A 16,266-nucleotide genomic window follows, 5' to 3' on the forward strand; every position below is an offset into this window, starting at 1 on the left:
GCGCTGGTTTTCCATTCCTATAGTATATCCATTTGTTTTCCTTGTTTCTCCTTGTATTCTATTGCCCAAAATTGTCCGTCCGACGAGATTCGCTGTGCATCTTGTAATAAACCCTTGTCCCCCACCCATCCCCTCCACCTCCGGTCCACCTCACCTCCACCCCCGGCCCCTCTCTCACCCCGCCCCCTACCCACCTCACCTCCACCCCCTACCCACCTCACCTCTCACCCCGCCCCCTACCCACCTCACCTCCACCCCCTACCCACCTCACCTCCACCCCCACCCATCCCACCTCCACCCCCACCCACCTCACCTCCACCCCCACCCATCCCACCTCCACCCCCACCCACCTCACCTCCACCCCCATCCATCCCACCTCCACCCCTGACCCACCTCACCTCCACCCCCGACCCACCTCATCTCCACCCCCATCCACCCCACCTCCACCCCCGACCCACCTCACCTCCACCCCCGACCCACCTCACCTCCACCCCCACCCATCCCACCCCCACCCCCGACCCACCCCACCTCCACCCCCGACCCACCTCACCTCCACCCCCGACCCACCTCACCTCCACCCCCGACCCACCTCACCTCCACCCCCATCCATCCCACCTCCACCCCCTACCCACCTCATCTCCACCCCCACCCATCCCACCTCCACCCCCGACCCACCTCACCTCCACCCCCACCCATCCCACCTCCACCCCCACCCATCCCACCTCCACCCCCGACCCACCTCACCTCCACCCCCATCCATCCCACCCCCACCCCCGACCCACCTCACCTCCACCCCCTACCCACCCCTCCTCCACCCCCGACCCACCTCACCTCCACCCCCGACCCACCTCACCTCCACCCCCACCCATCCCACCCCCACCCCCTACCCACCCCCCCTCCACCGCCCACCCACCCACCCCCCCTCCAGCAGCAGCAGCGGTCCCACCAGGAGGCGGGGAAGCGGATCCTGTCGTGGAGCGGCCGGCCCATCTGGATGGAGAAGATGGTGCTGGGCCGGGTGAAGGTTCCGCACACCTTCGCCGTCCACACGTACACACGGCCCACCATCTGCCAGTACTGCAAGCGCCTGCTCAAGGGCCTCTTCCGCCAGGGCATGCAGTGTAAAGGTTGGTAGTCAAACGCCAAAAAAAACCCAGGCGTCTCTTTTCGGCCAGTTGGCGCTGCACAATATTTATGTATCTCATACTACAAATGAACTTTAAGCGATGACAGTATTGCAGTTTAAATGACGAAAAGGGAGTCTGTATTGTATATGGAGCAGGATAGTCTAGCGGTTAGGGTTTGACTCCCAGCTGGAAGGTTGTGGGTTCGAACCCCAAAGTCTGCACTGCAGTGCATTTCTTCAGCGAGATGCCAAACCCAATACCTGCTCCTTAACGGCATGTGTCTGAAATATGCTTTAACCGTCATTTGCATTTGACAGTGTGGACAAGTGTCGGCTAAATGACTAAGTAGTAAAATCCTAATGATGCAGTGAAACAACATTGTGGTTTCCTCACTTTGACAGGTCTCCTGGGTAAACAGAGAGCAGGTCACAGTGGAGGAAGGCCTTCATTGGGTTCCTCAGGGCTTGATTGATGAAAGTGGGAGTTCTTAGGCGACATCCCCACAGAGTCATCCATATTAGCATGTTGTTTCATGCAAAGGATAATTAATTTAGAGAAGCAACAGGATGAAACATGGGGTGGTGATTGGATAACATTGGAGCTCGGAATAATGCTAATGCTATAGGGTAAAGATCCTAGTAGTCATAGAGCTAGGGATTTGTACAATAAGTTACAGTAATGTTTCAAGTACAGACGCAGTGGAAAAAGTGTGCATTGTAGTGTGCAAGCCTTTCTAAAATGTGCAGATGCCATGTAGAATAAGCTGTGTATATTTCCTGTTTGATTTGTTAGCAGTCTGATGATGTGTTAATCCTGTTTCCTCCGTCGCCTCTTGTTAGATTGCAGGTTCAACTGTCATAAGCGCTGTGCTTCCAAGGTACCCAGAGACTGTTTAGGAGAGGTGGTCTTCAATGGCGGTAGGTCCAGGTTTCTTACATTACCTCAGGGCTGGGCTATAGGGAAACATTTATTATTGTGATGATCATGGAGAATTTAAACAATATCCACAAATATCACAATACTCTTTCTAAACAGTCCAAATGAGAGTCATAACATCGAAGTATGGAATTTGTCCTTGATGTTGCAAAGCTCATATTTGGATAATATTAAGGTCATACCTTCTTATCGGAATTAATTCAGACTAATAGACTGGGTATCACGATAAATCCATACCATTCATAAACACTTTTCCTGGATTATTCCCTCAGCCCGACATTTCCCCTTCATCATCTCCCCCAGCAGTCCCACTTAACGCCGTCTCCCTCCATCACTAAACCCCCACTGTACCGCCCCCCCCCCCCCCAGAGCCCGCCAGCCCGGGGCCGGACTCCGACAGCACCACGGACACCATGGACACCATGGAGGTGGACAGCAGCGACACGGAGGGGCTGCGGGGGCTGGAGGACCCTGAGGAGCCCACCACCCCGGAGGACAAGATGTTCTTCATGGACTCCCCTTACCTGGACCGGGAGAAGGACGAGGAGCCCGTCAAGATCATCAGGTAGGGCCGGGGGCCAGGCAGTGACACAGGACTGGGGATTCTGTATGACAACCCCCCCCCCCAACAAAACTGTTATAGACCCGTGGTACATATTGTGGTTATTTGTATGTCGGTTATTGTTTGCTTTTTTGTGTGTGTGTGTGTGTGTGTGTGTGTAAGACTGCTTGCGTATTTGTTTTCATGCTTTTTATTTCCTATTGCGTGTGTGTGTGTGTGTGTGTGTGTATGTGTATGTGTGTGCTTGTGCTTTTGTTATCATTCTTATGATTTCCCATTGCTAACACACGCGCGTTTGTGTGTGTGCGTGTGTGCATGTACGTATGTGTGTCCCCGTCTGTGCGTCCAGCCCCTCCACCAGCACCAACATCCCCCTGATGCGGGTGGTTCAGTCCATCAAGCACACCAAGAGGCGTAGCTCCACGGTGGTGAAGGAGGGTTGGATGGTGCACTACTCCAGCAGAGACAACCTGGTGAGACTGATAAGGCCCAAACAGCCGTGCCCTGAGTCCACCAGTACAGGGCTGGGACACCACACCCTGGCTGCACTAGCTCTCTCCAAAAGCCCCTCCGCTGTAGGCGCAGGCATGATGTCTACAGGGTTTCTCTTTTAAGTTTTTTATTGTATGTTGTACATCCCGGCACAGTACTCAACAGTACTTAGCATTGTAGCATCTTATCCTAGCTATCTTGTTGTATACGGGGAATGGGTTACCTAGCAATTGTAAATGCTTAGAACTTGTTTAGTTAATTATCTTTCCTGTAGCGAAAGCAATATATTGTTTCTCTTTCTTCTGACAAATGTACTTATTGTAAGTCACTCTGGATAAATGGGTCTGCTAAATGCCCTAAATGTAAATGTAGCTTTTTCTTTTTTTGTGAAAAATGTAAATTGTTGTGTCAACAGACTTAGGGTGTCTGTTTAATTTCACAAAAGTCATAATCGGCTCGCTCTCCTTCCCCTTTCCCTCTCCTCCCTCTCTCTCTCTCTCTCTCAGCGGAAAAGGCATTACTGGAGACTGGACAGCAAGAGCCTGAGTCTGTTCCAGAACGACACCGGAGCCAAGTTCTATAAGGTGAGACTAAAATGCGGGACAGAGCTTGGCCGACGTTGTTTTCCCGGGGAGTTCTTGGCCTGGACTTGAAGACCAACATGCAGCATCATTTGTTGGAAACTCTATTGCGGTGTCAGCGGATGAAGTGCGGTGCAGAGGGGTAGAACAGGTCAGATCGTAGCATGACGTGGCTCCACTGACATCTCTCCGTGGCTCTATGATCATCTTTTAACCACCTCAAAATGCTTTTAGTGTAAACGGTCCTCATTTCTAACACACAAGCGTGTCATTTTTTAGTGTCATTTTGTAGTTCTACCTACAGAAGGTGTTTGTCATGGGGAGGGTATCGGTCCAAACAGTAGCTGCCTACTGGGAGGCGTGTGACTAGGGTCGGGGTGGGGGGTAGGGGGTAGGCCCCGCCGTGCTGCCACTGTAAACTGTACCAGGTTCAATTTGGCTCCTGTGAAATGGGCTCCCTGCGGTTTGTTTTGTTTTGGTTTACAGTCAAGGGAAGGCAGAAAGCGTGGTTACATGTGTTTTTCGTTGCCCGTGTGTTTTGTGACAGGCCGGGGCATTTTGGAGGTTTTCATAAAAAACGAATGAGGGTCCTGAGTGATGTGTTATCATGTGAACCGTGGTGCACACAGTGGACTGGAATAAGCAGCTCAAGTGTGCTGAGGTATGACAGCCGAGTAAGATCACTCTTCTTTTTTTGAGCGCAGCTCTGGCTGTTTACAAAGTGTGTACACTAAGTTTAAATGGAAATCAATGTCACCATTGACCCTCCCCACGTGTAAGCTGAGTCTTGAGTCAAACCAGAGCCCATGTGCTGTTTATGGGCTCACCTTACTACTTAGGTATAGACGTGAAGGATAAACAGTGAAAGTCTGGGTCGGGCGTTTATCATGATTCAGCGTTACTGAGTTTATTTGTCACTTTTCCTCGGCACGTATGGCACACCTGCAGTCGAGGACACAGCATGTCCTCCTGTAACGGTCGTCAATTGTACACGGCAGCCCCTTTAAACGAACACGACGAGGAAACCATTTTTTAACTCTATGCGTTCATGCGCACAAGCGACACCTCTCGGCCACGGGGACCCCTGTCCCCCTGCTGTGTTGTGTATGATGAGTCACATAGGCCTGCGGTGCAGGAGGCAACATGTGTTAACAACTGCAGCACTGTCTCTGTGAGCTGTGGGTGTCACTTTGGCGCCCGGCCCCAGGGTTTTAGAGCAGCCATTACCCACTGAGCGTGATCGCATAGCAATTACACTCTGAGGTGGAGCGCCATCGCCCTCCAACCTCCGCGTGTGTGTGTGTGTGTGTGTTTGAGGCATTCTTCAGTGGCGGCAAGAAACTGGGTCACATTGCAACAGTGTCTGGGGTGTGAAGCGGCCTTCGGCGCGTCTGCGTGTGTGTTTCGTGTACCTGCAGTCTGCCTCGTTCTACTAACTTTCTACACTTTCTTCCTGCTTGCGGTCCCCCTGACTCTGAAGTGAGCGACCTTGAGCTCATACTTAACAGCTGAAGCTGGACACACGGAGCCCACCCTCCTCTTCCGCAGGTCCTTGACTGGTAGTGACAAAAACCCTAACCGGAGAGCAGTTAATCCATGCTGTGGCTTTACTGGCCTCTTCACTGTACTGTACTGTACTGCAGGACTGCAGGACTTGTACCACTCCTATAGAAGCTCTAGCTGTGCTGTGCGCTGCCACGGCAGATCATTTGCAGGATGCATGGTGAAGATCCTGCCTGTGTAAAAGGAGCCATTTTGAGGCAATCTACAGAGAGTGTGGTTCTGCATGCTCCTAACTGTACATTCGGGAAACCTCTTTCCTGGAAGTCATATGGCGCTTTCCCGCTCCCTCTCTCTGAAGCGGCACTCTGCAGCCGCTCTCTCGCCACTCTCATCAGCGTGTGGCTCCTGTCAGCCACCCCTCACCCCCAACTCCTCCCTTCCCCCATTTTTGTCTTTTATGCCCCCAATCTGATTAGCGGTGGTGGTCGCGAGGCTCTTGGTTGGAGGGGGCATGGCAGCCATTTTGCCCATTTGGAAACCATAAGGCTGGCCACCGTTTGAAGACGAGACCCCTGTAGTTGTGGCTTTACTCTAAAGTGCCTTTTATGGGGGTAGGGGGGCTTCTCTCCTCTGTCTCCGCCAGATTGGTTCCTGTTGCACTTGTGCTCAACTACAACCACACGCGCACACGCACACACACACACACACACAGAGAACCACACACGCATGCACACATGCTGGATGCAGTGGAACAGTAGTTGCCATGTCTTTCGTCTCCGTGGGCAGCGGCAGCGCCAGTGGCTCGTGCTCTGATGGGGCCCGTGGCAGGCCCTGCCTTGTAATCAAGGAGCAACAGAGTACTTTAGTCACCACAGAGACGGGTCACGTGACCCGGCCCCGCTCACCACAAGCACTTCATCTGATACTCCCTGGTTAGCCACACAGAGGGGACGGCCCGCGCTCCAGAATGATCACCCCCGGTTGGCCAGAGCCCGCTGTGTTCCTGTTTCTTTTCCTTTTTCCTTCTTTCTTTGATTCGACAGCGAGGGCTAAGGTTTAAAGGAGACGTTTGAGGGAGGGATCAGGGCTGCTCTAGTCTCTCCTCCTCTGAGTGCGCTTCCAGTGAGACTACCAAAGCAACAGAGACACTTCCAGCCTTGGGATTGTCTTCTTTTCATTGAGACTTTGTTGCTTCTGACAAGCTGGAAGTCTGCGTTGATTCACAACAAGCGTGTGAGTGTTTTTGCCTTATTTTGCCCTAGTTCAAGTTTGTGATTACACTGCAATGTGATGTCTTCCTTGTGAGTTGCGAAACAGTGCGATTCATGAGGTTTTGTCATGCACTGATGGGGTGAAATGTCGAGGGTTTCACCTCTCACGTATTGAGCTCTTCCAGTGCTTTTCCTCTGAATATTTCCTCCTGCTGTGTTGATTGTAATTTCTCTCTCTCTCCTCCCCCCCCCAGGAGATCCCACTGTCAGAGATCTTGCAGGTGGAGCCGTGCAGGGACTACAGCCAGCTGGCCCAGGGCAGCAACGTCCACTGCTTTGAGATCATCACCTCCACCATGGTGTACTACGTCGGCGAGAACCACGGAGGCCACTACCACAGCCCCACACTGGCCGCCTCGGGGGTGGGCACCGAGGTGGCCCAGGGCTGGGAGAAGGCCATCCGGCAGGCCCTGATGCCCGTCACCCCCCAGTCCAGCGTTGCAAGCGCCGCCGGACACGGCAAGGACCACAGTGAGTTCAGCAGCTTGTGTGTACAGGCGCCCGTCACAGAGTTTTTGTTGAGGGATGCATGGGGAGTGAATGAAGTACTAGATGTTAGTCCATCTACGCATATATGGGATAGTGGATATTGGTCCATTATTTATGGACGTCGTTATCATCATCATCCTCATCCAGCATCATTGCTTCACTGGGCCAACATATCAGGAAGAAAACCCTTGTGCAAGCAATAAAGCGCTTTCTGTTTCTGATCTGAAATCAGATTGTCTAAAATCTGCAACACTTGCGAAGTCTTTGAGGTAAATCCATCGATCATGTGTCGTTATGTTCTGTAGTCTGCAACCACTATGTGCAGGATGTCTTAAGGGATGGGAACAGTACTCACAGTAGGGAGGCTGGAAGGAGAACTAACCCAAGCCTCAAATGATTTCAAAGTAGAAAAGCTGGATAGTTAAAGTCATTGTCCAAGTGATTCATAGACCATTTGTCACTTTGACATTATCATTCATATAACGAGTATAAATGTCAAACCGTTATTGCCACACATGAAATGTCGGCATCGTCAAAACCATTTGATTTGGGAAAACAAAACATTGAGCTGAGATGGAAAGTTAAACAGAGCTGTGTTCTGAATAGGGTCATCATTATTGTTTCACTATAGTTTTGATGATGCCAATGTGGTAATGAGGCTAATAGAATGGCTACGGACGGGCATGGGCTATCATTTTTTGATGTGTAGTCTGAGTAGAGCGTGTGCACATCTGGATTGTTCCCTGGGCCTGTATGTATTTAATGGATGCCCATCAATCTATTGTCAGGGCGGAACGCGGCACATGCACTACCTACCACAACGTGCACGTGAGCAGCCGCGTTCTGGGAGTGCATGTGAGAGATGAGCACCAGTGCTCAGAGCAGCTTGTGATGAACGTCTAAATATGGATGAGTCGACTTGATTCAACCATCTTGGTGTCATTTTTGGACAATTTTTTAAAATATTAAAAACATAATCATCTGAATCTTTTCTAGGTTCTCTAGGTATTTTGTCTGTATTCCTGTTGCAATAGGTCGATGAAAACCCCCTCCAAATTGAACTAGTAAATGGTCTCTCTGGGACAGTGTAACTGAATATAAGACACTACGGTCAAACCACATACTTTCCCCGTTCAGTCATCAAATCGCTTTTCGGGCACAAGACATTGTGTAATGAAACGCATCATTGTGATTTAATGGATTTGTGTTTTATAACAAGCAGCTATGATAAGCCAAAGCTTGTAAAAAAGGTTTTTTGAGTATGTGAACGACCGACCTCATTAACAGTATTCATGGTCTGAATGGTGAGGTAATGTTTGGGGATGTTGTGTTCTCTACTTCCTCTGCAGACGAGCTGTCCATCAGCATTTCAGTGTCCAACTGCCAAGTTCAGGAGAATGTGGTGAGTTAACAATTTATTCCTGTTGAAAAAAAGTGTAAGCTGTGGACAAAATGTGGAAGTTCAGCTCTATTTTCTAAGGGGGATTCCTGTGGTTCCTACGTCGTCATGAAATAAAACGATCAAAAGATATTTTGCAATATTGGAAAATCCTAAAAAACTTTTTTCGAAAAAATCATCACAAAACCAGCCATTGTTAACTCTCAAACTACCAGCCAGCTTCAACTCGTAAATCGATCACCCTGTTGTTCCTGAATGTTGTTCTGAATTGAGTAAATGTCTTGGGTGTCTCTTCTGCAGGACATCGCCTCAGTGTACCAGATCTTCTCTGATGAGGTGCTGGGCTCTGGCCAGTTTGGCATTGTCTACGGAGGTACGCATTTCTAGTTTCATATGATGCTTATGTGCCTTAGCCAATTTCCAACCTTATTTCAAGATTTTGAGGACTGGGTGCAGTGTCAAAATCGTTCTGCAAAAGTTTCATTTCATAGTAGATATTAAATATTAAACTCACCTCAGGTATACTGTAGCTTGTAGTTCAAGTCAAGAAAACTATGAAGGCTCAGCACAGGAATACACACACACACACACACACACACACACACACACACACACACACACACACGTGTATTGCATGTACATGTATGTACAATGTGCATGCCATAATGTAGCTTCCACCTGTGACCAAAACCCTTGAAGGAAAACACAGGAAGAGCGGCAGAGACGTGGCCATCAAGGTGATCGACAAGATGAGGTTTCCCACCAAGCAGGAGAGCCAGCTGAGGAACGAGGTGGCCATACTGCAGGTAGGAAGCACACTTCAACCACAACTCAAGTTATCCACTTGTGACAACAGTCAAGGACACGGGTGGAGTCACTTTGCTTTTATCTTATTTGTGTTGATTCTATCTCCTGCCCACAAGTAGTTGCTTGTGAACTCTGTGCCTATGGCACACTATCGTACAATACTTGTGAGCAGGGAGGAAACCTTTAGATGTTTCTTTGGGGGAAGTTGGAAAAGCTGCTTGTGTTTGTCTTTTCCTTCAAAGTAGTGAATATTAAACTGTGAAATCTCCACTTAGTTACCTAGATCCAAAAAACAATAAAAAAAAAATAGAAGGTGCAGTCTGCTTGTACTTAACTGTGATCTCTCTCTCTCTCTCTCTCTCTCTCTCTCTCTCTCTCTTTCTTTCTTTCTTTCTTTCTTTCTTTCTTTCTTTCTTTCTTTCTTTCTTTATTTATTTATTTATTTATTTATTTATTTCTGATCAGATTTGATTTCTAATCGGAATAGATCTAATCCTATCATGCGATCCGAATATACTGTATATATGGTAGTTACAAAAGTGGTAAGCGATATGTTCAAATGTCTCTCGCGCACACATCTGGATTTGACACATCACATAAAACGACATAATGGACGTTTTATCAGCCCAGCAGGAGAGCACTTTTCTCTGCCTGCTCCTTCAATTAAGAAGAAGGACAGCACAGCGACGTCAGTATCTCGTCCGGTCTTTATGTTTACCCCCTCCTTCGCCGCAAACAAGACGTATTTGGATGAGAGTGCGCAGCCAAGACTGGTGGGAGAGCGTGGTGTTAGTGACCAGGAATGGCGAGAAAATTTTAGGATGAGTCGGCAGTCGTAACTTTATGAAAGCCAATTCCGTTGGCAATCAGAGTTGCCATGGTGCTATACAAGTTGGGCAGCAGTGCCACATATAGCCTGATCGCGAATCAGTTGGGGGTGCATAAAAGTCTTTCTAAGTTAAAAAGTAGCCGCACCCACCCCAAACCAATCGGAATAAGTGTATACATGTCGATTATAGCGGACTACACCACCTCTTCTAATCCGACTGAAATCCTAATCCGATCAGAGAATTGTATTCCGATTGAGGCATATACAGTATATGATCATTTTTTATTCCGATTGAGCTGTTCTTCCACTCCTAATCGGACTAGGAGTGTCCATGTTAACCTGGCTTGTGTCTGCGTGTCTGTTCGCTCTCCAGAACCTGCATCACCCGGGCATCGTGAACCTGGAGTGCATGTTTGAGACGCCGGAGCGTGTGTTCGTTGTCATGGAGAAGCTGCATGGCGACATGCTGGAGATGATCCTGTCCAGCGAGAAGAGCAAGCTGCCCGAGCGCACCACCAAGTTCCTGGTCACGCAGGTCTGCACCGTCGAAGCCCTCTGCTCCACGTTCTGTCTGTTAGGAACACAGGTTTAGATTCCCCTCTGGGTTCTTTTCTTTGTTCCCTCGCTCCAAATCATTCTCACACTCTCTCTCTCACTCACTCACTCACTCACTCACTCACTCACTCACTCACTCACTCACTCACTCTCCCTCTCTTGTCCCTTCTTTAACACTCTCACATATCCCAGCCAAACCGTGTGTGTGTTTCAACAATGTGTGTGTGCTTTTGTATGTCTTTGTTTTCGGTTTTGTGTGTGTATCTATGTCCAAGCTTCAAGTTTAAGTGTTTCTTGTGTGTGTGTGTGTGTGTGTGTGTGTGTGTGTGTGTGTGTGTGTGTGTGTAAGTGTGTTTTAGTTTAGTGTCGTGTCCCGAGGCTCAATTTCGGCCATGGGCCCGGAGCATTTATTCTTGTGGTCGGCCATTGAGGTCTGGGTTTTGCGGGGGGGGACGGGAGGTGGGGGGGGGTCGTGGTGGGGGAGGTGGTGGTGGTGGTGGTGGTGATGCGGCCATTGTTTACTGGAACGTTGTGGTCTGGACGGCCTCCTCCCAGCGCGTGGATTACAGCCTGCAGTACGCCGGCGGCTTTGTGGCCTGATGAGAAGCAGTGGGGGGTGGGGGGGGGTTTGGGCAGGGGGCCCCTGCGGCTCCTCCGAGGGTCCCCAGGCCTCAGACAGAGCAGCCCTATTAGCTGCTGGTGGCCTGGCTCTCATGTGGCCGACAGAAGGTCGGTCAGGGCCAGGGTGAGGGTAGCTGAGGCGGGCACTGTGGTGTGGAGGCACGCACGCTAGTGATCAGCGGCCAGGTGTATGAGTTTGTGCTTCCCCGCAGTGCAGTACGGTAGAGAACAGTCTAGTACTGGTATTAGTTGAAACTATTTAAGCACGTTAGGGGGGTTGTGCAACACCAATGTTTCCATTTTCTTTTTTGTCTTTTTCTCCAGACTTCCCCTTTTTTCAGCTGTCAATGGCAATTATTTGGGTTATTGGTGTTTCACAGTTCCTGGTCCCATAGATAGCAAGAGGATGTTATACTGTGGACTTTGGACGACGGGATTTCAATGGGTTTTTTATTGTGCAGTAAGAGGAGGCCAGGATACGATGTGAGGCATTGGTACTGACATTTGTTGCGATGCTTCTTTCGTAGATACTGGTGGCCTTGAGACATCTGCACTTCAAGAACATTGTTCACTGTGACCTGAAGCCGGAGAACGTACTACTGGCCTCAGCAGAACCCTTCCCTCAGGTGAGCAGCTCTTTGGTGTATGCATATCTGTGTGTGTGTGTGTGTGTGTGTGTGTGTGTGTGTGTGTGTGTGTAGCTCACGTGTTTCCACAATCCTTCCTTTGAAAGTCCCAATCAAACATACCCCACACGCCCTCTCTCTCTCTCTCTCTCTCTCTCTCTCTCTCTCTCTCTCTCTCTCTCTCTCTCCCTCTCTCCCTCCGCCCAGGTGAAGCTGTGCGACTTCGGCTTCGCCCGCATCATCGGCGAGAAGTCGTTCCGCCGCTCGGTGGTGGGCACGCCGGCCTACCTGGCGCCGGAGGTGCTGCGCTCCAAGGGCTACAACCGCTCCCTGGACATGTGGTCGGTGGGCGTCATCGTGTACGTCAGCCTGAGCGGCACCTTCCCCTTCAACGAGGACGAGGACATCAACGACCAGATCCAGAACGCCGCCTTCATGTACCCGCCCACGCCCTGGAAGGACATCTCGGCCGAGGGTAAGGGGGAGGGGTGCGGGGGGGGTGTGGGGGTGGGCTGGATGATGGCTGGTTTAAGCAGCCTCGCAAGGCCACCGAGTCCCACTGATCAGACTCTGGGGCTGGGTGAGGCTGCACACCCGTTGGGCTTTGAGAAATCAATGTGCAATCAAGGTTAAACCAGTCACCACACACACTCAGAGAGAGAGAGATCTCCTGCATGGGAATGTGGAGCACCAGCTCATGTAGTGTTGTCTACAACCGTACAATAAAACGGTCTTTCACACCACCACCGTCGGTCCTTTGTCTGGAGGATCCCAGTTAAAGTCCCCTAGGTGGAGAGGGGCAGCTCCACCCCCTCTCTGCTACACGGGGACGTCTGTTGGTCAGTGGTACCAGTCTCGGTGTGTAGTTGGAGCTCAGACAGACGGTGTGATTGTCAGGCTTTTGTGAGTCTCTCCACCTACGTGTCTGGGCTGAAGCCCGGGGTTTAACCTACCCTGATCCCCCCCCACGGCTCCTTCACCTTATTCCTTTCTTGTTTTCTTACACTTTCTTTTTTTGTCTGCATAGTTCCATGTTATTTCTGACACGTCCTTCGTACCCTTTGTCAGGGAGATTCTAAGGATTCTTTACCGTTAGTGTATGATGGGCTTTTAGTGAAATAAGGAACCCTACATCTGGGACTGGATATATGGACATGTGTGAACCACACCATTCTTTGGACCCGGGGCTAGGTGACCATGCGATGCTGCCATGTTGTTTGTCATGATTTAAATATGATCCTCTCTTTTTTTTTTCTTTCAATCCGTTCGCCCTACAGCTACGGATCTGATCAACAACCTCCTGCAGGTGAAGATGAGGAAACGGTACAGCGTGGACAAGTCACTCAGCCATCCCTGGTTACAGGTAACCACCCACTACAGTCTAGTCCCCCAGCTCACCGTCTGTGCCCCCCTGGCAACATCAAGCCTCTTAAACCCCTCCCCTCCCCTCCTCCCCCTTCTCCAGGACTACCAGACGTGGCTGGACCTCAGGGAGTTCGAGACGCGCCGCGGCGAGCGCTACATCACCCACGAGAGCGACGACGCCCGCTGGGAAGAGTACTCGGACGAGCACTGCCTCGCCTACCCCAAACACTTCATCATGGCGCCCAACCTGGACGACATGGACGAGGACCCCTAGTGGTCGGGGGCGGGGGGCGGGGGAGGAACGCGCGTAGAAAAAACCCCAAAAAACCCTGTGTGCTGTGTGCTCCACGACAGACAGCAGGAGGAACTAGAGTGTAGCGAGGGAGGACTGCTCTGGCTGGCAGCCTTTTCGGGAAAGTGGCCGAATAGGACCTCTACCAACAAAAGATCTCCTTCCTCCTCGGTGGGAAGGAGCATGTGAAACCGGAGAGGGTCAAAGGTCAGGCTACAGTGGCTCGTGGAATGTGGTGAACGGCGTTGGACAGCGGACGTGTCCCTTAGTGGGAGAAGGCCGGCGTGAATGCGTGGCTCCTGGCTGCGTGAGTTTGGCCACAGCCGCAGCAATGCATCCAGGCAACTGTTGGGAGATCGTTCTTTTCTGTTGTTGTTATGTTGTTTTCTTTGTTTTTTTTTTTATTTGTCTCTGTTTGCACCGTACAAAATGACATTCCTTGGATTTGCTGAGTTCAAAGAACAATAATACAAGCTGAGAAACGCAGTGGAATAGAATATACAATTGAGGTGAGGAGGACGGGACGAGGACCGGAGAGAAAGTGAGAAAGAGCTTCCCCCGGGAACAAAGGGCACTCGACACAAGGGATCAGCGGTATGTGGTAGACAATCATTACACGGACCACAATGTACTACAGTTGTTGTCGTCGATTGTTTGTTCAACTGCCCTTGGGTTGCGTGCAACTGGAACTAACTTGTGTCTTCATCGTTCGTGTAGTTACTAATTGTGGTAGGATTTTCTTTCTTCTCCTTTTTTTGCACTATGCTATCAAACGCAACAGTTTGGCTGAGTTAGAGATCATTTGCTGCTATATCACATGAAGCAGAGACTGAATACATTCCTTACAAGGTGAACGGCTGAGCGTCGGTGTTCAGCAGAAGGCCGAGAAACCTTAGCCAAAGCAAGCACAAAGTCCCTCGGTCAGTCCATCACGGCATGGGCCTGAATAGCAGAAGTAGGTTTTGGGTTTACCTGGATACACACCACCTTGCTAGGCCCAGGAATTAGAAAGACCGAAATCTTCTTCCATTACCATAGAAGTTCCTTGTGAGATGTGCTTGAGTCACTACATTTAAAGGCAGGGGTTGTTGTGCAGCTGTCACTGCACAAGGTAGCATGAGCGGATTCTGTGTTTACATCATGTTGGTATGACGTGATGTTATGAGACAAGGCTACAGACAGAAACTCTTGTGGGTTTTTTTCTATTCACTTTTATAACTGAGCATCATCATTGAATTCTACCCTCTTAATGTGCAACGATCGCAGTCATTTTTTTCCATGTGACCCACAAAAAACCTTTACAATTCTGGAATATACGTGTTACTTTTGGTGTTTTGTATGGATCTAAAGTTTTGTTGTTGGGTGACTTCAGGAGGCCGAAGTAGGCCTCGGTTTTTGAGAGAACAAAACATTTTTTGAAGTAATCGCATGGCTGCAATGCATCTTGATGTGCGTGCTATTTCCTTATGCCCCTTTGGCTAGACATGAAATATAGTCATACACAGGTATAGTTGTGACTTTGAGAGTTTCAATTGGCAATCATTGATTCTGACTCTCATTGGTTTGTTTCCCGTCTATGTTGCCGCTGGATTGGCAGGTGTGAGTGTTTTGTACATTTCAGTAATGCAATAAAGACATTTCTCAAATGAGAAGGACTTATGTCTCGTATCTTATCGTGATAACCTATATATAACTTTATACCTTAAGTTAACCATATCTATCCTAATACCTCACCTTAAACACCTTTTAATAGGCTACCTAAACAACCATATCTATCCTAATACCTCACCTTAAACACCTTTTAATAACCATCTCTGACCTAATTCATTGTACATGTGACCCCCAACACACCCACCCCCCTGGAGGACTGCTGGCTCCATCTGCCTCACCTGTACTCCAATTTATACCAAACGTAACCACACAGAGCTCCACAGCACTAAACACAACACCTGACTGAGAACGCTTTGGTTTTAGTTTTGAAAAGACTACATTCTGGGGGGATTATTTTTGGACCAATCTTTTAATTTAATCAGTATCTAGTCTTTTATTTTGTATTTTTATTACAGTATACAGAAATAAGTTAGTTACTTAACACCACCAGCTAAGAACCCTTTTTTAAGGTTTCTCCTTTATCCTTTAGGATTTAAAATTCTTCACAGATATTTAAAAAATGTAAAACACTTGTTTTATCTATTTATTTTCATAAATAAAAATTGTAGGTTATGTTTGTGGTTTTTATGTTAGGCTTTTGCTTGAGCTCCAGGGATGTTGTATGCAAACTATTTCTATACAGGGTGCTCTGGAACTTATTGGAGCTCATTTTACTGTCTCATGGTGCTATGGGTGAAGGTGATATGTGATGGGTGTGAGTGGTGACATCTTCTAGCATCTAGGGCTTGAAACGAAACATTGCATTGCGAGTCAAGACACACTTTAAAAAAAGGACTCAAAAAAGAAACTTGGATATATATATATATATATATATATATATGTCTGTATGTACAGACGTGACATGCACTCATGCAGGCAGACGGATATAGAAAATGCAAAGCACACTACATTATCTGATCAAAATGACATGCATGATCTGACAGTTTTGTGTCTCCGATGTCATGTCTAAATGATTAAGGTTTTCACTGCCAGGGCTTATATTCTCTTGAACCTTTCACTTCATATAAAATGCAGTGATGACGTCTGTCATCAAATCACCATTTGAATCAGAATGAAATTCCCCTCTAAGATGTATTGTGCATTGTTTATGCCTGTTACAAATAATGCTCCAATTCTGGTTCTGAATATATTGATTGCATC

At 48.8% G+C, this 16,266-nt stretch overlaps 1 protein-coding gene across 1 annotated transcript in view; it reads left to right on the plus strand.

Annotated features, from left to right (window-relative positions):
- Positions 1 to 15,070, plus strand: part of prkd3 (protein kinase D3) — a 38,985-nt gene extending 23,915 nt beyond the window's left edge. The window contains exons 6-19 of the mRNA XM_084481745.1: positions 929 to 1,127; positions 1,967 to 2,044; positions 2,433 to 2,628; positions 2,975 to 3,098; positions 3,624 to 3,701; positions 6,667 to 6,943; positions 8,311 to 8,363; positions 8,661 to 8,733; positions 9,060 to 9,166; positions 10,370 to 10,531; positions 11,700 to 11,798; positions 12,006 to 12,273; positions 13,076 to 13,161; positions 13,264 to 15,070. Coding sequence (XP_084337871.1) covers positions 929 to 1,127; positions 1,967 to 2,044; positions 2,433 to 2,628; positions 2,975 to 3,098; positions 3,624 to 3,701; positions 6,667 to 6,943; positions 8,311 to 8,363; positions 8,661 to 8,733; positions 9,060 to 9,166; positions 10,370 to 10,531; positions 11,700 to 11,798; positions 12,006 to 12,273; positions 13,076 to 13,161; positions 13,264 to 13,437 — 1,974 coding nt within the window. The 3' untranslated portion in view covers positions 13,438 to 15,070. The remainder of the gene's footprint in view (positions 1 to 928; positions 1,128 to 1,966; positions 2,045 to 2,432; positions 2,629 to 2,974; positions 3,099 to 3,623; positions 3,702 to 6,666; positions 6,944 to 8,310; positions 8,364 to 8,660; positions 8,734 to 9,059; positions 9,167 to 10,369; positions 10,532 to 11,699; positions 11,799 to 12,005; positions 12,274 to 13,075; positions 13,162 to 13,263) is intronic.
- Positions 15,071 to 16,266: the final 1,196 nt, after the last annotated feature.

The sequence above is a fragment of the Micromesistius poutassou genome (genome assembly GCF_964030765.1).
Source record: "Micromesistius poutassou genome assembly, chromosome: 17".
Lineage (NCBI taxonomy): Eukaryota > Metazoa > Chordata > Actinopteri > Gadiformes > Gadidae > Micromesistius > Micromesistius poutassou.